Raw genomic sequence first — 24,881 nt, forward strand, 5'->3', positions numbered from 1 at the left:
CTAGTACTTTAATGTGTCTGAGGGTTTGAGGATGGGTTTGAGGGTCCAGAGTTTAAAAGTGTGAACACTGGAAGGAAAACATTTTATTATGAAAGAGAAAAAAAAAAATCAAGATAACTCACCAGTTTGCTCTTACCCTATGCAAACACAAAAGTAGCAATTAGAGGGGCGCCTGGGTGGCTCAGTGGGTTAAAGCCTCTGCCTTCGGCTCAGGTCATGATCTCAGGGTCCTGGGATCGAGCCCCGCATCGGGCTCTCTGCTTGGCAGGGAGCCTGCTTCCCCCCTCTCTCTCTGCCTGCTTCTCTGCCTACTTGTGATCTCTCTCTCTCTCTGTGTCAAATAAATAAATAAAATCTTTAAGAAAAAAAAAAAAGTAGCAATTAGAATACAGAGTAACCCAATGTCAGAGCCAACTGTCAGAGTCCAAGGAAAACCATCTTTCCTAAATTAATTGCATTCCCCCCCCACCTCTAGCTACTCTAATCAAAGTGCATCAAAACCCTTAAGAATATCACTCCTTAAGACATGAAAACTCAGAATATAAAGACACACTGCAGGGGTGCCTGGGTGGCTCAGTGGGTTAAAGCCTCTGCCTTCGGCTCAGGTCACGATCCCAGGGTCCTGGGATCGAGCCCTGCATCGGGCTCTCTGCTCAGCAGGGAGCCTGCTTCCCCCCCTCTCTCTGCCTGCCTCTCTGCCTACTTGTGATCTCTCTTTCTGTGTGTCAAATAAACAAATAAAATCTAAAAAAAAAAAAAAAAGACACACTGCATAATAAAGCTGAACAGACAAACACACTTCAGACCTTTCCTCAACCAACTTTGACATAATATTGCTTTAAGGAGAAGATTTCATTTTAGAGTATAAATTTAAAAAAGAAAGCACATTTAAAACATAAGTTTTGGTGATCAGGATAGTAAAGTAATTTTATTACAAATTTCAGGATCTAAAAAGTAATTTGTTACATTTACTAAGATAAATCTGAGATGACCTGTACCAAGCGTGTGTGTCCTGCATAGTGACACTGATCCTCCCGCATGAAAAGACACAGTCCCACCCTCCTTTAGGGATGGAATCGGCCAGATGCAAGAAAGTTATGCTGATTCTCAACTATCACATACTGATTAGAATCATTTTGGTTTATCACTCTGGCATTTGGACCGTAAAGAGTTCAGGGAAGAAGTCTTATTCTTGAACTGTGAAAGCCAAACTAGAATCTCAAGGGTAGCCTCAAGAAATTCAAGCTTCTCTTTTGCTACTTTTTATTTCAGTAGTATTTAGGGAGACTTTCTGTATTTAATAAGAGTTATCATTCAATTGGTCTGTAAGACCAAGTACAAAATCTTTATCACAGAGCACAAGAGACCGCAGAGAAGCTAGCTGACCAGTAAGAAGACTGAGGCCAGATAAAGGGAAAACACAGAGCCCAGAGTATAGACTGTAACCATCCAGCAACAGAGATGCTGCCAGCAAGTAACCATAAGCTCCATATGGTGGCCGTATTTAAAAGGGCCAGAAGAGACCTCGATAGGCCATCTAAGTCATCCTGCTTGTAAATCCGACAAATACTGCTCTCTCACCAGTTACTTGCCCTTGCATTCAGGCAGGGAACCCTAGGTCTCTTTTATATTTGTGTTTTTTAAGATGACTAAAGGCAACATCTTTACAAGGTAGAGCTGTAGGAAGCATCAGGGACTTAGTGGGCCCGGAGCAAGCACTCTCCCATGGGGCCTTGTAAAGAACCTGGGGGTGAAGAGGAGCAGTGCAGTACCTGAGAGGCAGCTGAGACATAAGGGGAGAGCACCCTCCCGCTACAGGACTAAGAAGGTGGGGAAGAAAAGAAGAGCCACAAAGGAATGGCTGCAAAACACAGCAGGTTCATCAGGAAAGATGAAATTCCAAGGGCAGGAACAAGTCAGCAGCTGAAGAGCCCACAGCCAAGCCCTCTTGCCTGGGAACTTCTATCCCAGATTCTCCAAAATTAACCGTTTCCCTGTAGAGGTGTGGCTCTTCACGGGAACAATTTTGCCCCCAGGGGACATTTGGCAATGTCAGGAAACATTTCTGGTTATCACAACTGGGGGAAGGGTGCTACTTGCATTTAGTGGGTAGAGGCCAGGGACGCTGCTAAACATCCTACAGCGCACAGGACAGCCTCCTACAACAAGGAATTAATCACGATGTCATTAATGCCAAGGCTGAGAAACCCTGTTCTAGAGGGAGTGCTTGACATGTAAGATGCCGAATTTCGCAGAAGTCAAGGCCCTTGGAGCTTACAGTCAGACAAATGTGATTGCCCTCTACCTGAAGCCCTACTGTGCGGATCCATCACTGCCTTGTTGAGCAGAAGTCCCCCATTACCCCAGAGTGTTCCACAAATGTCCAAATCAGCTGTTGGCGGTTCAAATTCAGTCAGTACAGCTAAAACCTTACATCTTTTATGTCTTCTTTCTTTTCCGAAAAATCTGCTATTTCTTTCTCAGAGCCAGTGCTACCCCCACTGCCACAGCCAGGATGGCAATGGCGGCGGCCCCTCCAAACAGCAGTATAGATTTGCCCTCAAACAGGGGGCTGGCCTTCTCTTCAGCAGGGGAGGGGCCTTCTTGAAGACCCTCTCTCCTTACACGCTTCTCCTCTTCACTCAGCAGTGTTGCTGTGGGTTCCAGGGTGGGGATCACCTCAGCTTCCCGTTCAACAGATTCAACCATTGCTGCTTCTGTCTTCATTAAGCTCTCTTCTTCGAGTTCCACGAACAAAGATGTAGCAGGGCTGACTTTCTCCACTGTCATCCCTTCTGTGTCAGGCTCCCTCATCTCCAGCAAGGAAGTGGCAGTGATATGTGGAAGCAAGGGAGCTGGTGCTTCGGGGAGCACCTCCTGCAGCTCCTTGGTTGGCAAGATGACGGGTGCCACGGCAGCCTCTTCCACGCCTTCAGGAATTTCTTCTTTCTCCACATGCACAATGTCAGAATTAGAAGAGTTGTTCTCACTCTTCTCTCCAGCCCCATTGCTATCTAAGCTTTTGACTTCTTCAGGATCCATTGCAATCTGCTGCCAGGACTCAGGACCTAGGGACACTGGGAGGCTTTCTGTGTGCCAACTCTGGCTGGCTGACAGTGAAACAGGTAAGCTCTCTGACTGCCAGGAAGTGGTCACAGTAGGAGACTCTGGAGGACTGACTTGTCCAGAGTTGTCACTGGGCAGGATATAAATGTCATTGCTATCTTCTCCAACAATTCCAGGGTACTCCTCCTCCTCGGATTCAAGGTTAAAGACAGTGCCCTAGAAAAGAAGGAGGAGAGTCAATACAAAGAATGGTAAATACATTTAAATAAATGTGTATCTGACATGCCTAGGTGGCTCAGTCAGTTAAGCAGCTGCCTTCGGCCAAAGTCATGATCCCGGGTTCTGTGATCAAGTTCCACGTCAGGCTCCCTGCTCAGTGGGGAGCCTGCTTTTCTCTCTGTTGCTCCCCCTGCTTGTGCTCTCTCTCTCTCTCTCTGATTGATAAATGCACATATATAAGTGTCTGACTCTTGGTTTCAGTTCAGGTCATGATCTCATGGTGGTGGGCTTGGTCCCATTGGGCATCGGGCTCCACACTCAGCGCAGAGTCTGCTTGAGATTCTGTCCTTCTCCCTTGGGCCCTCCTGCTTGTGCGTGCACTCTCTCTCTCTCTCTCTAAAATAAATAAGCATTTTAAAAAATAAAACAAATATAAATCTGGAAAAAAATTCTTTCCTAAACTGAAGTTCTAGAAATAAATAAAAAATAAAATAAAGTTTCTGATTGAAGCATTTACCTACAGACCACTGCAGAGGAAGAATTTTTAACAACATGGTCCTTGGACCAGTTTCCTTGAAGCTAAAAAACCAAAATTTGATTTTTATATTTAACTCGATGTATATATATTTGAAGTGAGAATGCAAAACAGCACAGAAAAGAAAGGCAAGAATCTTGCTCTCAAGGAACTGATCATTTAGGCAATGCTATCCTACGGTACAAGTGCTAATAAGAGTTGAGATGGGGGGAAAAAAAAGAGTTGAGATGGGAAGATGCGGACTTCTTTTGGTGAGGACTGTAGCAGGCAGGGAAATGACAGAGCTTCCTGGAACATTTTAGGTATCTGAAGGACGGGTCAGGTTCCATGGTGAAAGCCATGTACAAGACACACCACCAGTAAAAGCACAGAAATATAAAAGAGGGGAACAGTAAGTAACCCAGTTTAAGTAGTGCACAGTGTACATGAAGAATAGAAAGTTCAGCTGGGAAAGGGACCCTGGGAAACCTGACAGGTAAGAAATATGGACTCGATTTCATAGGAAATGGTTAGTCGATGGAGTCTTTCAGCTCCACAAGGACAGCTCCACTTTAAAATTATGTGAGCAGTGGCCAGAGGGAAGCCAGAAATGCAGGACTCGTCCTTCTCTCTCTAGGAAGACTCTTCATGCCAAAGTAATAAAAATAAATAATGCCAGTCCTGGTTTTCACATTTAGCAGTTTAGTTTAATAGGACCCAGCAAGTGCTTATTGCCTCTTAGGCACCAGGTTAGGCACCAGCGTTACAAGAATGAGATGAGACTCGATTTTTGTTCTTAAAAAATTCACTGTCTAGATTTGAAAACTAACCTATGAATAACGAATTTCAATAGGATACAGAAAGCTTTAAGACAGGTATATGCACAGGACGGTAGGGGAACCCAGAGGTTACAATGTGATTAGGAAGGCATGAAGAGGGGCGCCTGGCTGGCTCAGTCAGTAAAGTATGTGAATCTTGATCTTGAGGTCATGAGTTCAAGCCACAACCTGGGTGTGGAAACTATGTTTAAAAAAATAAGTAAAATATAAATAAATAAATAAAAAAGGCAGGAAGAGAACCAACGGACTTCAACGTTCATAAAGACCTAATGAAAGCTTTACAGAATGTCTGGATGACACTCAGACATGCTACAGAGAGTCTGAATAGGATTATGTAAGGCAAGTTAATTCCTATTTTATTTTGATTATAGCTGCTATTCATATGAAGTAGAATAATTTCATTAGTCAATCAAGACTAAAAACTTCTTGCATAGGGGCGCCTGGGTGGCTCAGTGGGTTAAGGCTCTGCCTTTGGCTCAGGTCATGGTCCCAAGGTCCTGGGATTGAGCCCCGCATTGGGTTCTCTGCTCAGCGGGGAGCCTGCTTCCCTCTCTCTCTGCTTGCCTCTCTGCCTACTTGTGATCTCTGTCTGTCAAATAAATAAATAAAATCTTTAAAAAAAATTTAAAAAAAGATATTCCCAAATCTTGGGCTTCCATTATGGCACGACAACAATTAAATAAATAAATAAAGTAAAAAAGAAATTGGTGTTCGTTTAAAAAAATTTTATACTCTTTTTTTAGTATTGATATTTACATTCATAAAACTTACATAACCTAACACTGACCATTTTTAGGCGCACAATTCAATGGTTTTTAGTATATTCACAACGTATGCGAACACCACCACTCTTTAATTCCTGAACATTTCCATCATCTCAAAGAGTAAGCTTCTGCCCCCCACCCACTCTCAACCCCTTCCTCCTTCCCCTGGGAAGTTCGTATAAATGCAATCACGCAGTACACGGCCCTTTGTGTCTCGGCTCTTTCGCTGCACGTAATGTTTTCAAGGCTCGTCCACGTGGTAGTGTGTCTCGGCTCTTCTTTCTTTCTAAGGCTTTGCAGTATTTTGTTGTAGGGATAGACCACATTTTGCTTATTAATTCATCAGTTGGTTGACATTTGGGTTGTTTCTCAAATGTTCTGGTGATTGTGAATATCCACATAAAAGTTTTTGTTTGACCATCTACTTTCAGTTCTTTTGAGGATAGAGCTAGAAGTGAAATATAATATAATTCTATATTCATATAATTCTATGTTTAATTTATTGAGGAACTGCCAAACTATTTCCTAAAGCAACTGTACCACTTTATATTCCTCCCAGGAATGTAGAGGAATTCCAATTTCTCCACATCCTAACACCTGTTACTGTCTTTTTTTTTTTTTTTTTTTAAATTAAAACCATCCAACGGGGATGTGAAGTGATATCTCATTTTGGTCTTGATTTGCATTTCACTAATGACCAATGATACTGAACATCTTTTCATGAGCTTATTAGCCATTTATCTTCTTTGGAACAATGTCTATTTAAATCTTTTGCCCATTTAAAAATTTTATTGTTGGGGCACCTGGGTGGCTCATTTTGTTAAGCATCTGATTCCTGGTTTCGGCTCAGGTCACGAACTCAGGGTTGTGGGATTGGGCCCCTGTGCTTCGTGCGGAGTCGGCTTGAGATTCTTTCCCACTCCCCTTTCCTCTCCTTTTGCTCCTTCCCCTGCTCTCTACCTAAAATAAATAAAATATTAAAAAGAAAAAAAAATTCGGGGCGCCTGGGAGGCTCAGTGGGTTAAGCCTCTGCCTTCAGCTCAGGTCATAGTCTCAGGGTCCTGGGATCGGGCCCTGCATCAGGTTCTCTGCTCAGCAAGGAGCCTGCTTCCCTCTCTCTTTCTGCCTGCCTCTCTGCCTACTTGTGATCTCTGTCCGTCAAAGAAATAAAATAAAAATCTTTAAGAATTTAAAAAAATAAAAATTCTATTATCTTTTTATTATTGACTGTTAAGACTTTTATTCTTTTTTAACAATATTTTTCAGCATACTTTTTTTTAGATTTTGTTTATTTATTTGACAGAGATCACAAGTAGGCAGAGAGAGAGGGGAAGCAGGCTCCCTGCTGAGCAGAGAGCCTGGCACCCCCCCAGGACTTTTATTCTTAAACAAGACTACTACTGGGGCACCTGGGTGGCTCTGTCATTAACCATCTGCCTGCAGCTTAGGTCATGATCCCAGGGTCCTGGGATCAAGCCCCGCATCGGGCTCCCTGCTTGGCAGGAAGCCTGCTTCCGCCTCTCCCTCTGCTTCTGTTCCCTCTCTCGCTGTGTCTCTCTGTGTCAAATAAATAAAATCTTTAAAAAAAAAAAAAAGGGCACCTGGGTGGCTCAGTGGGTTAAAGCCTCTGCCTTCGGCTCAGGTCATGATCCTGGGTCCTGGGATGGAGCCCCGCATCGGGCTCTCTGCTCAGCGGGGAGCCTGCTTCCTCCTCTCTCTCTCTGCCTGCCTCTCTGCCTACTTGTGATCTCTGTCAAATAAATAAATAAATAAATCTTAAAATCTTTAAAAAAACAAAAACAAAAAACAAGACTACTACTTAGTTGGATATTAAAATAACCAATTGTTTGGGGGCAAGGATACTTGTAAAAAAGGTTGAGGTTAAAGGAAACAGAGGGGGTAAAGTACTAAAGTAACTACAAGTCTATGCCAGTTAATAATCTTTTTTTTTTTTTTTAAGATGTTATTTATTTATTTGTCAGGGACAGAGGGAGAGAGAGCAAGTGAGCACAGGCAGACAGAGAGGCAGGCAGAGGCAGAGGGAGAAGCAGTTTCCCTGCCGAGCAAGGAGCCCGATGTGGGACTCGATCCCGGGACACTGGGATCATGACCTGAGCCGAAGGCAGCCGCTTAACCAACTGAGCCACCCAGGCGTCCCATCCAGTTAATAATCTTATTTTTTATTTCATTTTGTATTTTTAAGATTTTATTTATTTATTTTTTGCGGGGAGAGAGAGCAAGCTTGTGTAGGTGGGGTGCGGGCGGAGCAGAGGGAGAGAGAGAATCTTAAGCAGGCTCCACGCCCAGCCTGCCCAATGCAGGGCTTGATCTCACCATCCTGACATCATGACCTGAGCCAAAATCAAGAGTCAGATGTTCAGCTGACTGAGCCACCAGGTGCCCCTTATTTTTTTGTTTTTAAAAAGATCTGCCATTAGTATTATTTCCTCAAATGGGCTCCTCTCCCAGGCTTCAAATTGCACATAAATGAGACCTTCAAGGCTATAATATTATGGGATTTGATCTCTTTTAAACTCTCATCTCTTCATCAGTTACAATGGTACTATAAGATCACTCAACAGTTCTGGGACTTGGTCACTAATGCATGATTATAGAGTCACTTCACAACCAAACACAGTGCATAAGGACTGCACACCCATCAACAGCTGAAATCATTAATTACAGATAGCCAGAAGATAACACTTATCCTACTGAAGACGACAAACTACAAACAGCACTTCTCCATCATTTCTCTATCTTATCCCAATTTTAAGTTTTTATTTTATAAACATATATTTTTATCCCCAGGGGTACAGGTCTGCGAATCGCCAGGTTTACACACTTCACAGCACTCACCATAGCACATACCCTCCCCAATATCCATAACCCCACCCCCCCTCCCCCCATCAACCCTCAGTTTGTTTTGTGAGGTTAAGAGTCACTTATGGTTTCTCTCCCTCCCAATCCCATCTTGTTTCATTTATTCTTCTCCTACCCCCTTAACCCCCCATGTTGCATCTCCTCTCCCTCATATCAGGAAGATCATATGGTAGTTGTCTTTCTCCGATTGACTTATTTTGCTAAGCATGATACCCTCTAGTTCCATCCACGTCGTCGCAAATGGCAAGATTTCATTTCTTTTGATGACTGCATAGTATTCCATTGTGTATATATACCACATCTTCTTTATCCATTCGTCTGTTGATGGACATCTAGGTTCTTTCCATAGTTTGGCTATTGTAGACATTGCTGCTATAAACATTCGGGTGCACGTGCCCCTTCGGATCACTACGTTTGTATCTTTAGGGTAAATACCCAGCAGTGCAATTGCTGGGTCATAGGGTAGTTCTATTTTCAACATTTTGAGGAACCTCCATGCTGTTTTCCAGAGTGGTTGCACCAGCTTGCATTCCCACCAACAGTGTAGGAGGGTTCCCCTTTCTCCGCATCCTCGCCAGCATCTGTCATTTCCTGACTTGTTCATTTTAGCCATTCTGACTGGTGTGAGGTGATATCTCATTGTGGTTTTGATTTGTATTTCCCTGATGCCGAGTGATGTGGAGCACTTTTTCATGTGTCTGTTGGCCATCTGGATGTCTTCTTTGCAGAAATGTCTGTTCGTGTCCTCTGCCCATTTCTTGGACTATTTGTTCTTTGGGTGTTGAGTTTGCTAACTTCTTTATAGATTTTGGACACTAGCCCTTTATCTGATATGTCCTTTGCAAATATCTTCTCCCATTCTGTCAGTTGTCTTTTGGTTTTGTTCACTGTTTCCTTTGCTGTGCAAAAGCTTTTGATCTTGATAAAATCCCAATAGTTCATTTTTGCCCTTGCTTCCCTTGCCTTTGGTGATGTTCCTAGGAAGATGTTGCTGCGGCTGAGGTCGAAGAGGTTGCTGCCTGTGTTCTCCTCGAGGATTTTGATGGATTCCTTTCTCACATTGAGATCCTTCATCCATTTTGAGTTTATTTTCGTGTGTGGTGTAAGGAAATGATCCAATTTCATTTTTCTGCATGTGGCTGTCCAATTTTCCCAACACCATTTATTGAAGAGGCTGTCTTTGTTCCATTGGACATTCTTTCCTGCTTTGTCGAAGATGAGTTGACCATAGGGTTGAGGGTCCATTTCTGGGCTCTCTATTCTGTTCCATTGATCTATGTGTTTGTTTTTGTGCCAGTACCATGCTGTCTTGATGATGACAGCTTTGTAATAGAGCTTGAAGTCCGGAATTGTGATGCCACCAACTTTGGCTTTCTTTTTCAATATTCCTTTGGCTATTCGAGGTCTTTTCTGGTTCCATATAAATTTTAGGATTATTTGTTCCATTTCTTTGAAAAAAAAAATGGATGGTACTTTGACAGGAATTGCATTAAATGTGTAGATTGCTTTAGGTAGCATAGACATTTTCACAATATTTATTCTTCCAATCCAGGAGCATGGAACATTTTTCCATTTCTTTGTGTCTTCCTCAATTTCTTTCATGAGTACTTTATAGTTTTCTGTGTATAGATTCTTAGTCTCTTTGGTTAGGTTTATTCCTAGGTATCTTATAGTTTTGGGTGCAATTGTAAATGGGATGGACTCCTTAATTTCTCTTTCTTCTGTCTTGTTGTTGGTGTAGAGAAATGCAACTGATTTCTGTGCACTGATTTTATATCCTGACACTTTACTGAATTCCTGTACAAGTTCTAGCAGTTTTGGAGTGGAGTCTTTTGGGTTTTCCACATATAGTATCATATCATCTGTGAAGAGTGATAGTTTGACTTCTTCTTTGCCGATTTGGATGCCTTTAATTTCCTTTTGTTGTCTGATCGCTGAGGCTAGGACTTCTAGTACCATGTTGAATAGCAGTGGTGATAACGGACATCCCTGCCGTGTTCCTGACCTTAGCGGAAAAGCTTTCAGTTTTTCTCCATTGAGAATGATATTTGCGGTGGGTTTTTCATAGATGGCTTTGATAATATTGAGGTATGTGCCCTCTATCCCTACACTTTGAAGAGTTTTGATCAGGAAGGGATGCTGTACTTTGTCAAATGCTTTTTCAGCATCTATGGAGAGTATCATATGGTTCTTGTCCTTTCTTTTATTAATGTGTTGTATCACATTGATTGATTTGCAGATGTTGAACCAACCTTGCAGCCCTGGAATAAATCCCACTTGGTCGTGGTGAATAATCCTTTTAATGTACTGTTGAATCCTACTGGCTAGTATTTTGGCGAGAATTTTGGCATCTGTGTTCATCAAGGATATTGGTCTGTAGTTCTCTTTTTTGATGGGATCCTTGTCTGGTTTTGGGATCAAGGTGATGCTGGCCTCATAAAATGAGTTTGGAAGTTTTCCTTCCATTTCTATTTTTTGGAACAGTTTCAGGAGAATAGGAATTAGTTCTACTTTAAATGTTTGGTTGGGGCGGCTGGGTGGCTCAGTGGGTTAAGCCGCTGCCTTCGGCTCGGGTCATGATCTCAGGGTCCTGGGATCGAGCCCCGCATCGGGCTCTCTGCTCGGCGGGGAGCCTGCTTCCTCCTCTCTCTCTGCCTGCCTCTCTACCCACTTTGCGATCTCTATCTGCCAAATAAATTAAAAAAAAAAAAAATCTTAAAAAAAAAAAAAATGTTTGGTAGAATTCCCCTGGTAAGCCATCTGGACCCGGGCTTTTGTTTGGAGATTTTTGATGACTGTTTCAATCTCCTTACTGGTTATGGGTCTGTTCAGGCTTTCCATTTCTTCCTGGTTCAGTTGTGGTAGTTTATATGTCTCTAGGAATGCATCCATTTCTTCCAGATTGTCAAATTTGTTGGCATAGAGTTGCTCATAGTATGTACTTATAATTGTCTGTATTTCTTTGGTGTTTGTTGTAATCTCTCCTCTTTCATTCATGATTTTATTTATTTGGGTCCTCTCTCTTTTCTTTTGGATAAGTCTGGCCAGGGGTTTATCAATCTTATTAATTCTTTCAAAGAACCAGCTCCTAGTTTCGTTGATTTGTTCTATTGTTTTTTTGGTTTCTATTTCATTGATTTCTGCTCTGATCTTTATGATTTCTCATGCGTTTAGGGTTTCTTTCTTGTTCTTTCTCCAGCTCCTTTAGGTGTAGGGTTAGGTTGTGTACCTGAGACCTTTCTTGTTTCTTGAGAAAGGCTTGTACCGCTATATATTTTCCTCTCAGGACTGCCTTTGTTGTGTCCCACAGATTCTGAACTGTTGTGTTTTCATTATCATTTGTTTCCATAAATTTTTTCAATTCTTCTTTAATTTCCTGGTTGACCCATTCATTCTTTAGAAGGATGCTGTTTAGTCTCCATGTATTTGGGTTCTTTCAAAATTTCCTCTTGTTATTGAGTTCTAGCCTTAGAGCACTGTGGTCTGAAAATATGCAGGGAATGATCCCAATCTTTTGATACCGGTTGAGACTTGATGTAGGACCAAGAATGTGATCTATTCTGGAGAATGTTCCATGTGCACTAGAGAAGAATGTATATTCTGTTGCTTTGGGATGAAATGTTCTGAATATATCTGTGATGTCCATCTGGTCCAGTGTGTCATTTAAGGCCTTGATTTCCTTGTTGATCTTTTGCTTGGATGATCTGTCCATTTCAGTGAGGGGAGTGTTAAAATCCCCTACTATTATTGTGTTCTTGTCGATGTGTTTCTTTGATTTTGTTATTAATTGGTTTATATAGTTGGCTGCTCCCACGTTAGGGGCATAGATATTTAAAATTGTTAGATCTTCTTGTTGGACAGTTCCTTTGAGTATGATATAGTGTCCTTCCTCATCTCTTATTATAGTCTTTGGCTTAAAATCTAATTGATCTGATATAAGGATTGCCACTCCTACTTTCTTCTGATGTCCATTAGCATGGTAAATTCTTTTCCACCCCCTCACTTTAAACCTGGAGGTGTCTTCGGGTTTAAGATGAGTTTCTTGTAGGCAACATATAGATGGGTTTTGTTTTTTTATCCATTCTGATACCCTGTGTCTTTTGATTGGGGCATTTAGCCCATTAACATTCAGGGTAAGTATTGAGAGATATGAATTTAGTGCCATTGTATTGCCTGTAAGGTGACTGTTATTGTATATTGTCTCTGTTTCTTTCTGATCTACTACTTTTAGGGTCTCTCTTTGCTTAGAGGACCCCTTTCAATATTTCCTGTAGAGTTTGTTTGGTATTTGCAAATTCTTTCAGTTTTTGTTTGTCCTGGAAGCTTTTAATCTCTCCTTCTATTTTCAATGATAGCCTAGCTGGATATAGTATTCTTGGCTGCATGTTTTTCTCATTTATTTATTTTTTTTAAAGATTTTATTTATTTATTTGACAGAGAGAGATCACAAGCAGGCACAGAGGCAGGCACAGAGAGAGGAGGAAGCAGGCTTCCTGCTGAGCAGAGAGCCGGATGCGGGGCTCGATCCCAGGACCCTGAGATCATGACCTGAGCCGAAGGCAGCGGCTTAACCCACTGAGCCACCCAGGCGCCCCTGTTTTTCTCATTTAGTGCTCTGAATATATCATGCCAGCTCTTTCTGGCCTGCCAGGTCTCTGTGGATAAGTCTGCTGCCAATCTAATATTTTTACCATTGTACGTAACCAACTTCTTTTCCCGGGCTGCTTTCAGGATCTTTTCTTTGTCACTAAGACTTGTAAATTTTACTATTAGGTGACGGGGTGTGGACCTATTCTTATTGATTTTGAGGGGGGTTCTCTGGCACCTCCTGGATTTTGATGCTTGTTCCCTTTGCCATATTGGGGAAATTCTCTCCAATAATTCTCTCCAACATACCTTCTGCTCCCCTCTCTGTTTCCTCTTCTTCTGGAATCCCAATTATTCTAATGTTGTTTCGTCATATGGTGTCACTTATCTCTCGAATTCTCCCCTCGTGGTCCAGTAGCTGTTTGTCCCTCTTTTGTTCAGCTTCTTTATTCTGTCATTTGGTCTTCTATATCGCTAATTCTTTCTTCTGCCTCATTTATCCTAGCAGTGAGAGCCTCCATTTTTGATTGCACCTCATTAATAGCTTTTTTTATTTCAACTTGGTTAGATTTTAGTTCTTTTATTTCTCCAGAAAGAGCTTTTATATCTCCTGAGAGGGTTGCTTTAATATCTTCCATGCCTTTTTCAAGCCCGGCTAGAACCTTGAGAATCATCATTCTGAACTCTATATCTGACATATTACCAATGTCTGTATTGATTAGGTCCCTAGCCTTTGGTACTGCTTCTTGTTCTTTTTTTTTGTTGTGAATTTTTCCGCCTTGTCATTTTGTCCAGATAAGAGTATATGAAGGAGCAAGTAAAATACTAAAAGGGTGGCAACAACCCCAGGAAAATATGCTTTAGCCAAATCAGAAGAGATCCCAAATCGTGAGGGGGGAGAAAGGGGATAAAAAGGGGTTCAGAAAGAAAAAAAAAAAACTATTAAAAAAAGAAAGCCAATAAAGAAAAAATATTAAAAGGAAAAAAAAAAAATATATATATATATATATTAGATAAACTATTTAAAAAACGTTAAAAAAGAAAACGGTAAAAGTTAAAAAAAATTAGCAGAAGAAGAGAAAAAAAATTGAAAAAGAAAAAAAAATTAAATTAACTGCAAGGCTAAAGAATCATGGGGAGAAAGCCATGAGTTCCATGCTTTGCTTTCTTCTCCTCTGGAATTCCGCCGCTCTCCTTGGTATAGAAACTGCACTCCTTGGTAGGTGAACTTGGTCCTGGCTGGGTTTCTCGTTGATCTTCTGGGGGAGGGGCCTGTTGTAGTGATTCTCAAGCGTCTTTGCCCCAGGCGGAGTTGCACCACCCTTACCCGGGGCCGGCTGAGTAATCCACTCGGGTTTGCTGGGTTTGCTTTTGGGAGCTTTTGTTCCCTGAGCGCTTTCCGTAGAGTTCTGGAAGACGGGAATGAAGATGGCGGCCTCCTGGACTCCGGCCCGGAGGAGCCGAGAGCCCGGGGCCCCACTCCTCAGTGCGCCCTCAGAGAACAGCGCCCAATTACTCCCGTCACCCTGCCTCTGGCCGCGCTCCGAGCTGACCGAGCCTGCGACCGGTTCAAGGTAACCCCGAGCTGAGAGCTCACTCCTCGGCTCTGTCTCTGTAGCCGGCTTCCCTGTTCTAATACCGGTAAGCTCTGTGACACTCAGACTCCCCCGATCCTTCTGTGACCCTGCGGGACCTGAGGCCACGCTGACCCCGCCTGGGCTTCACCCTGGTTAAGCCTCTGGAGCGATGTCCCTCAGCGGAACAGACTTTTAATCCCGATTTTGTGCTCCGTTGCTCCGCCGCTCGCCGGGAGCCGGCCCCTCCCCCCGCGGTCTATCTTCCCGTCGCTTTGGATTCACTTCTCCGCCAGTCCTACCTTTCAGATAGTGGTTGATTTTCTGTTTCTAGAATTGCTGTTCTTCTTCTCTTCAATCTCCCGTTGGATTTGTAGGTGTTTGCAATCTTTAGATAAGCTATTTAGCTGATCTCCCGCTACCTGAAGTAGTCTCAGCCTGCTACTTCTCCGCCATCTTGACTCCTCTCCCTTAAGTTTTTTTTTTTTTTTTTTTAAAGATTTTATTTATTTATCAGAGAGAGAGAGGGAGAGAGAGCAAGCACAGGCAGACAGAATGGCAGGCAGAGGCAGAGGGAGAAGCAGGCTCCCTGACGAGCAAGGAGCCCGACGTGGGACTCGATCCCAGGACGCTGGGATCATGACCTGAGCCGAAGGCAGCTGCTTAACCCACTGAGCCACCCAGGCGTCCCCCTTAAGTTTTTATTTTAGCTAAGCATCTACCTCATCATCATCCTCTCCTTCTGTTTCATCAGGAAATACTAAATATATCTCAAAATATTCTTACTATATCTTAATATAGCAAAATATAGTTTTCCCCTCCTCTCAACATTTTCTGCTACTACTCTAAAATAAGCAATCATGGGGCGCCTGGGTGGCTCAGTGGGTTAAGCCGCTGCCTTCGGCTCAGGTCATGATCCCAGGTCCTGGGTTCAAGCCCCACATCGGGCTTTCTGCTCAGCAGGGAGCCTGCTTCCTCCTCTCTCTCTGCCTGCCTCTCTGCCTACTTGTGATTTCTCTCTGTCAAATAAGTAAATAAAATCTTTAAAAAAAAAAAAAATAAATAAATAAAATAAGCAATCATTATCTTTCACCAAAACTAATGCCAAAGATCCTGTCTCCTTGATGTTACAATCCAATTTGGAGACCAAAAAAATATTTCACCGGTCAGCTAAGCCAAAATCCTGGGAGTCCTACTGGATTTCTCCTATTTTTGAAAGTAGTTTGCTTCTTATTGCTCTTTAGATGTCAGTGATAAAACACTAAAATCTCTGCCTCCTGCCAAGAGTTTAAAATATAGTTTAAAACCTAGAGAAGGAGGGGTACCTAGTTGGCATGGTCAGTGGATAATGTGACCCTTGATCTTGGGGTTCTAAGTTTGAGACCCACACTGGGTGTGGAGATTAGTTAAAAATAAAATCTTTAGGGGCGCCTGGATGGCTTAGTTGTTAAGTGTCTGCCTTCAGCTCAGGGCATGGTCCAAGGGTCCTGAGATCAAGCTCCGCATCAGGCTCCCTGTTCTGTGGGAAGCCTACTTCTCCCTCTCCCATTCCCCCTGCTTGTGTTCCGTCTCTCACTCTGTCTCTCTCTGTCAAATAAATAAATAACATCTTTAAAATAAATAAAATAAAATAAAGATAAAATAAAATCTTTTTTAAAAAATGAAATAAAATTAAAAAATATATAGTAAATTGTGTGTATCTGTCTTACATCCCTACTAAGTCCCTAGAGATTAAAGTATGTTTTTAAACATCTTCATTATACTGATTTTATTCTCAGCCCTATGCCAAGTGCCTTATAGAATCCCACACATATTATATTAATAGAATTATATATATTATATTAATAGAGTAATATTAATTTGGGGGGAACTTAGACAAGCCGATCCAGCTTATGAATCTGAGATCTTTTCCACAGAGGAACAGCTGTCATTTCTCTTTGTGCAGGACTGCTGCCTTGGAATCACAAAGACAGAACATAACATGTCTCATAACCTACTGTTCTAGACCTGCAAGCCTCTCTGAAGAGGAAACACATCTGTTAGCCAACTTTTTCTACTAAACACAGAGAAGACAGACACCCAGTGGAGGTCTGAGCAGGATCAAACAAGTTCAGGACTGTTTTTTGACTGTTTTTTTCATAACCAAAACTCAGTTTAGGATATATCACAAATGGGGGCGTCTGGGTGGCTCAGTGGGTTAAAGCCTCTGCCTTCAGCTCAGGTCATGATCTCAGGGTCCTGGGATCAAGCCCCGCATCAGGCTCTCTGCTCAGTAGGGAGCCTGCTTCTTCCTCTCTCTCTGCCACCTCTCTGCCTACTTGTGATCTCTGTCTGTCAAATAAATAAATAAATAAAATCTTAAAAAAAAAAAGGATATATCACAAATGGCTCAAATGCAAAAGATTGGAACATAACAAATAAACAAAGTCTTGCCTTTCTTAGTCACGGTCAGTCCAAATCACATAAGCCTGATCCCACAACACATCCAACCAACGCCCTGCTGCTTTCCAACATAAGTCTCTCACACTTCTTCAAGATGTGACTATACTTCTTCAAGAAGCATTTCCTGATTGAGCTCTACAACCATCATTCCCTTTCTTGGTATTCTACACTACTCACTAAAAAATTTGTAATTCACCATGGCTTTCGTGATATTTATTTCGAAAACTTAAACAACTGGCTTCTTTATTCTTTAGTTGTGTTTAACTAATAAACATATAATCAGCTATCTAATAAAGTTTAAGAATTTTAAGATTAAAATTTGTTTCAAGGGGTCTAAAATCTAGTTGGGGAGATTAGGTAACACAGCAGCCCTCAAACTCTGCTGCCTAATTAGAGACACCTGTGATTTTTTTTCCACCTGTGATTTTTTTAAGTCTACCTATGCTAAAGTTATAACCCATGACAATCAAATTAGAATCTTTGAAGGTGGGACCCAGGTTTATTTTTGTTTTGTTTTTAAAGATTTATTTATTTATTTATTTGACAGATGGAGATCACAAGTAGGCAGAGAGGCAGGCAGAGAGAGGGGGAAGCAGGCTCCCTACTGAGCAGAGAGCCTGATGCAGGGCTCGATCCCGGGATCCTGAGACCATGACCGGAGCCGAAGGAGGAGCTTAACCCACTGAGTCACCCAGGCGCCCCGGGACCCAGGTATTGTATCTTGCGAAACAAAAATGGGTATAATGGCTGTAATCAATTTGGCTCCCTCAATATCCTACCCAAAGCCCAATCATACTCTAGCACAATGAAAAGGAAGAAGTAAGATGATTAAGACTACAGAGTGGCTATAGGAACATTCTGAGTTTGCTGATTCTTGATGAACCACCAATAACAGAGAGTGACAGTAGTTAACACAATGAAAATAGCTACCCAGGGAACAATTTCTGTAACCTTTTTGGAGGAGTATACCTGGAGGCCCAAGAGTAAGGAAGACCCAATCACCAAAGCCAGATCAACAGCTAAACTCAGTTTTCCTGTGAAATTGTACTTACCTAGATCTTTGCCAGAACACAATTCTAATTAGTTACACAAATCCTCTAACACCTTGTTACAAAGGGATTTCTCTTTGCCACATCATTTATAGATTCAAGAGTTTATCTGCATCTCTTCAAGGAGCTTCATTGTGAAGACAGAAATAATGGCTCATATAAAGAATAATTTTACAGGGAGGGAAAAAAGGCAGTGAAAGAAGAGTAGTGATAGCATAAGGTAGCACGATGTACATAATTGCCCCTTACTGACTTGACTTTAGGACACTTGTTTCATTTATTTGCTTTCTCAAAATATCCACATGAGAAACTAAATATGGCTCAGCAACTTTGTAATCCTCTATCTTCAAACCTTGCAAAGTAGCTTAAAAAAAAAAAAAAGGGAAATGAGGCCCTACTTAAGATTACATTCTTTTTCTTCATTATTGAAACTCAACATCTAAAAACTTCTTTTTGTTAAGTGAAGAGGAAGAAGCTGGAAAAGTGTTAACAGAATTATGCCATTGAATGAACCGATCACGGTCTCTGACCCCAGAAGCAAGTAAAACTACCCTATTTGCTCAAAGAAAGTGTATTTCAGAGTTATGCAAAATAGTCAAAGAATGTCAGTTACTTCATTACAAGTAACTTCAAACCGTGTGTTTTTGTTAGCCTTCCCCCAATACTGTCAAATTTTCATATAAAAAAACAAACAGTGCTCCTAACTACCCTCACCTCCCAACTGAGTCATTAAGAGGTAAGGAATTTAACTTCTCATGCTGTTTATTCTTAGTCTTAGAATCACATCTGCTCTCACTCTTTTCACACTCTACAAGTTTTGTAATCTGTTTCCATGCCACTTCAAGAGACGTACAGTACAGCTGGACTCACAGAGCCGCCTTACAACTACAGAGCTCTTCAAACAGAAGGGTTATCCAAGGGTCAGAGCAGTCTGAAGTGCTCACTGATAAGAATTCTCAACAAGTCACTTATCTGCACTTCTAAAAACAGAAACTCTAATAGCAAGAACTGATTAAAAAAGAAACAACAAAAACAAAAGAACCATAAAACCAAAGGTAAAAATTTTAATTCTCAGAAAGGAGACCTTTGCTGCTTTTTCTTTAGGGCTGCAAACCAAAACAAATGAAACAGAAATTTCAAAAATTCCATCATGAAGAAATAAGGGAAAACTTAACAAACTGAAATAGAATTAACCGTAAAATGACATTTTGCTTTATTTTTAACAGCTTAAAGCTAACAAAAGGGTTATGAACACTCTTTGTTCCCTTTCTCAACTTTGCCAAATTACAACTTTGGAATAATAAATGGCTCAGAAGTCAATTCAGATTTAATTGCTTTTTTCCTTGCTGTCATGGCCTTCCCTGCCTTACAACTTATTTCTTACTTGGAACATCACATTTTAATGAAGATACACCAAAAATTTTGTGCTCTTATGTAAGAAGCATTAAAGAAAGAATAGATGCCCACTGAGACTTTTACTCCTGGGACCAATTCATATAAAGCAAAAATATAAAAATAGAGGTCTCTCTCTCAATTACTGCTATTAGTGAAGAGCAGGCTTTCACTAAAAGATAAAGAGCTTTTTTATTTTTTTATTTTTTTTTAAAGATTTTATTTATTTATTTGACAGAGAAATCACAAGTAGATGGAGAGGCAGGCAGAGAGAGAGAGAGAGGGAAGCAGGCTCCCTGCTGAGCAGAGAGCCCGATGCGGGACTCGATCCCAGGACCCTGAGATCATGACCTGAGCCGAAGGCAGCGGCTTAACCCACTGAGCCACCCAGGCGCCCTAAAGAGCTTTTTTAGATAATATCTTGGGTATTTGGGATTTGTGCTAAATCTTAGGATTTAGCACATTAGGGGTGCATGGGTGGCTCAGTTGGTTAGGTGTCTGCCTTCAGCTCAGGTCATGGTCCCAGGGTCCTGAATAGAGTTCCACATCAGGCTCCTTGCTCAGCAGAAGTCTGCTTCTCCCTTTCCCTTTGCCTGCTGCTCCCTCTGCTTTTGCTCTCTCTCTCTGCCAAATGGATAAGTAAAATCTTAAAAAAAAAAAATTTAGTACCTTAGGGGGAATAACATCTACAAGTAGTATTAGAGCCGGTCCAACAATCTAAAATCATTTTTAGCACAAAATATTTGTTGTTGGAAATATCTTTGTAGTCCCATTGATATAAAAAACACAAAGGAGTAACTTCCAGGACTCAAAAAAACATAAAACTAATTTAGACCAACTATCAGAGTTTAAGTATGCACGAACAATCAGAGAACTATATCTTTCTTTGAAAACAAAAATAAAAACAAAACCAGAGAAAGCCCAGAGAGATTAAGTAACTTGCCCCAGGGTCTCTGAGCCTGTTATGAGAACTTGCTTGTGTGATGAGCTCAGGGTGTTATACATAACTAGTAATGTTATACATAACTAGAATCACTGAACACTACAGCCACTACAGTGGCTAACTGAACATAATTTTAAAAATTTTAAAAATTTTAAAAAAAGAGAGACAAGTATGTAAACAACAACAAAAAAGAATAAACTACTGAGGAAAAAAAAAAAGAACTGCTTGTCAGTAACATGCATTAACTTGCACGCACTCCTACCACGTGTCCTTTTGAAGATTTTACTGATACTGACCTACTTAAACCTCACAAGGCTATGGGGTAAGCCTTATTATTATTTCCATTTTACAAACCAGGAAACTGAATCAACCAAAGAGGATTATCGTTCAAAGTCACTGAACTGGATTTAAGCTCAGGCAGTTTACCTACCAGGACCATGCTTTTATCAACTACATGAAACGAACTCTTAGGCTGTAGTCTCCTGATTACCTTACAGATGTTTTCCCCTGAGATTACGGCAAGAAGTAAATAGAGAAGGTTATTCTTGGTGTTTTCTTGAAGCAAGTACACAAAGTACACAAAGATATGTGCATGAAACCTTTCCAATAAAAAGGGAAAGAGAAGAAACTGAAATAGACAAGGGGAGTATTTTTAAATAAATGTAAGATAAAATATAATGTAACATTGGTTTTGGTGGTAGGAACAAAGTAAAAGGAGCTTGCAGATCATTAAAAGAACCATTTCAAAAATGTGCAGTGGCTGCTTTATTCTGCCTGTATTGACTGCATTTTGCTTCCTTTTTTTGGGTTCACATTGTTACAAATTATTCCGCCACTTCAAGCAGTATTTTACCTACAGGGTCATAGCTGCTGACAAACTGAGCTCCTTACAGACTTAACTTTTCCATCTGAAGATGCTTTGGCAGAACTCCAAAGACATATTCCCTGGTAAATTCATCTAGGGACTCACCTGCCCTAAGATGTACCAACAAACCATCAACGGTTACTTTTTGGCCATTATACAGTATCTATCCCTCAAGTAGTCCCCTTAAAAAATAGAAACAGTAATTATTCTTCTACATTCAGTCAAGCAGTATGCCATATGCCTCTCAGATCACTATTAAATTAAAATGAGAAAAATGCAAAGTGGGAAAGATATTCCCAGTAATTTTCCATCTATTCTAATAACCAAGACCCACAAAAAATATATTTTGGAAACACAGTGCAGTGAATACTCACACCTGCAAGTAAAATACATGGGTTTGATGAAACAGTACTTAACCTCATTACACTAAAATTAGTTCAGTTACAAAACCCACTTAGTGATTTTTAGATCACAAATTATGTGTTACCTCCCAGAGTATAAAAACTCTGTCTTCTGGGAACTTTTAGGTTAGAAACTGTTAGAACAGTCTTCAAATATCCTTGATTATAAACAAAAATACTTTCTCTGTCTTTCTATTCCTAAAATAGAAATAGGAAGCTTTAAGTCAAAGAGAAAAAAGGCAAAAATTAATTTTATTCAAACTACTTAAATATTAAATATTATGGTAGACATCAGATGACATTTTCACCAGTAAGCTTTTATGTAATTTAAAACTAAATCTTTCAGAGTAAGTATCTAGTTTAGTACATGACATAGGAGAAAATAAAAGAGAAGCCTTACCACGGTGGACTTGTACTGCCCTTTTCAGGAGACAGACTTACTTCTAACGTAGGAACACAATCCCAGGAAATGAAAGACAGTGAGAAAGCGGAGGGAGGGAACAAGGATGAGTCAGGGAAAATCATATTATGCCAACTAGTCTGTGCCCTAAGTGTGCTGCAGGGCAATGAAAAATCAGAATCAAAGCGCAAAGGAATCTTCAGACTCAGGAAGAGGAAAAAAATATACACTCTTAAAGACATATCTAAAAACCTGACATTTGTAAAAATGTAGCATTTTCACAAAATACTTTTATATCATTATTTTTGTGAGACAGAACTATTCTTCCCATTTTGTAATTGATAAAACTAAGGCTCAGAGAAGTTAAATGAATTTCTCCCAAACACAAGGCTAATATTTGGCAGAGCTGGGGGCCACAAATTAACCCTGTGATTTCCAATCTTTATTAACTCGCCACTCTCTGGCAGGGTTAAAAAAATAAGGTAAAAAGAGGGGCGCCTGGGTGGCTCAGTGGGTTAAGCCACTGCCTTCGGCTCAGGTCATGATCCCAGGTCCTGGGTTCGAGCCCCACATCGGGCTTTCTGCTCAGCGGGGAGCCTGCTTCCTCCTCTCTCTCTGCCTGCCTCTCTGCTTACTTGTGATTTCTCTCTGTCAAATAAATAAATAAAAATCTTAAAAAAAAAAATAAGGTAAAAAGAGAAAAAACCCAAAAGCCTTTTCTTATAATTCTAATGCCACATAAACAAAAATAAAAAATTATAATCTGGGGCGCCCGGGTGGCTCAGTCGTTAAGGGTCTGCCTTCGGCTCAGGTCATGATCCCAGGGTCCTGGGATCCAGCCCCAAGTTGGGCTCCCTGCTTAGTGGGAGTCCTGCTTCTCCCTCTCCCACTCCCCTTGTTTGTATTCCTTCTCTCACTCTCTCTCTCTCTAATAAATAAATAAAATCTTAAAAAAAAAAAAAAAGATGTGTTCCTAATTGAACTTTTATTTCTAACTGCACCCCAATTAATCACTCCCTCCTTTGTCTTCCTACTACACTTTGAACATACCTACCCCACAAGATATAACATGTTACACATATAACATGTTATACACATGTTATACAATGTTTTACATTTCTATCTCCTCAATCAGTTCTGAGCTCTGAAGTAGGGCCTATATTTTATTTAACTTTTGTATACTTATAATCTAGCATGATGCCTACCATAACATATGCAAACAAGCAAGGTTTACTGCACATTAAAAATTAATCCCTGAAGGCCTTAAACATGACAGAAATTAACTAATCTTCACAAACTCCTTGTAAAATGGGCAGACACTATTAATGACTTCCTTAGAACTGGAGTTTAGGGGTCCCTGGGTGGCTCAGGGGTTAAGCCTCTGCCTTTGGCTTGGGTCATGATCTCAGGGTCCTAGGATCGAGCCCCGCATCGGGCTCTCTGCTCAGTGAGAAGCCTACTTCCCCCTCTCTCTCTGCCTGCCTCTCTGCCTGCTTGTGATCTCTGTCTGCCAAATAAATAAATAAAATCTTTTAAAAAATGATTAAAAAAAAAGAAACTAGAGTTTATAAATAATCTGAAGAATATTCAGGAAAATGATTCATCTAAGGCCATACAATTAGACAGTAATAAACACTTCTAGGCCATTCTCCTTTTCAAGAAAAACCAAGAGAAAGAACATGAATTGGTGATGCCTATTGAGTACTGTGCCATGGAACAGGAGCCCTAGCTTCTAGATTCCATACAGACATTTCACAGGAATTATAGAAATATGTTTCACCCTCACGTGATGGTGAGCGTCAGTGAGAAGGAATGATCAGAAGTAGACTGAGACTCCTTCACGTCTAACGTATGGAAACTGTAACCATATGACTTATGTCCAAGTCTGGGGAATAATGTCTGTGGATAAAGTAACTAAAACCAAAATAAGATCCTTGTAAAGTCTCAGCTTGAGGTCATTTTAATTTCTGGTTTCTGGAAAGCACTTAAGAAGCTTGGAAGTTTGGGGCGCCTGGGTGGCTCAGTCATTAAGTGTCTGCCTTCGGTTCAGGTTATGATCCCAGGGTCCTGGGACTGAGCCCTGAATCGGGCTCTCTGCTCGGAGGGAAGCCTGCTTCTCCTTCTCCCACACCCCCTGCTTGTGCTCCCTCTGTCAAATAAATAAATAAAATCCAAAAAAAAAAAAAAAGAAAAGAAAGTTGGAAGGTGCCATTCCATCCTAACAACAAGCAATAAGGCTAAACAAACTGAGAAATCGGTAACTTCTTAGATCTCTAAGAGAAATGAGGTCACAGGGCCAAATGCTGCCCCTAAGACTGAAGTGACCAACAGGCAATAGAGGGGATCATAACTTACTGGAGCAGAAACTCCTAAGCAGTCACCTCCCCAGGAACCCGTGCCCAGGGAGGAGAACTGGAACTGAAACTGACGAACTGCTGGAGGCTCAGTGTGGACAAAACTGAGAGAGAAAACCTGAGAGTGACTTCCACACGTACAGAGCTTGAAGTCACCACGTTACCCTAACAAGTAAAAAGCTAAACAAACTGAAAAATCCACAACTACTCTAGGATCTGTAAGAGAGAGGTAATGGCCCAGGGCAAACCACTGCCCCCAAGACTGGAGAGAAAGACAGGTGAACACGGGGTCACAGCTTACCGGAGTGGAAATCACGCTAGGGACGAGCACTGATGGACAGCTGGAGGCTCAGCGTGGCCAACACAAAGTTAAACTCCAGGGGACTCAGTCATAGGAAGACCCTTACAATTCTGTGAGATTTACCTCTAGGAGCTCAACCAGGTGCTCTTAATAAATACCAAAGAAAATTCCCCTCATGCTTCTGACAGGGGGAGGAAAATGAACCATTTTGAAATACAATAGGTCACTCCGTTTTTCTTAACAAGGACTGCCCTTAAGAGAAACTAATCAGAGCCTAGCCAACACAAAGTT

The 24,881-nt window shown here is 41.1% G+C and overlaps 1 protein-coding gene across 13 annotated transcripts in view; it reads right to left on the reverse strand.

Annotated features, from left to right (window-relative positions):
• Window positions 1-900: 900 nt before the first annotated feature.
• The window catches only part of BCL2L13 (BCL2 like 13), an 85,931-nt gene continuing 61,950 nt past the window's right edge, over window positions 901-24,881 (reverse strand). For 9 of the 13 annotated variants that reach the window (XM_047739561.1, XM_047739558.1, XM_047739560.1 and 6 more), the window contains one exon: window positions 901-3,282. In XM_047739561.1, the coding sequence (XP_047595517.1) occupies window positions 2,470-3,282 (813 nt within the window). In that variant the 3' untranslated portion in view covers window positions 901-2,469. The remainder of the gene's footprint in view (window positions 3,283-24,881) is intronic. The other 4 variants (XM_047739568.1, XM_047739569.1, XM_047739571.1 and 1 more) reach the window with 3 other exon arrangements.

This window comes from Lutra lutra, chromosome 8 (genome assembly GCF_902655055.1).
Source record: "Lutra lutra chromosome 8, mLutLut1.2, whole genome shotgun sequence".
Taxonomy (NCBI): Eukaryota; Metazoa; Chordata; class Mammalia; order Carnivora; family Mustelidae; genus Lutra; species Lutra lutra.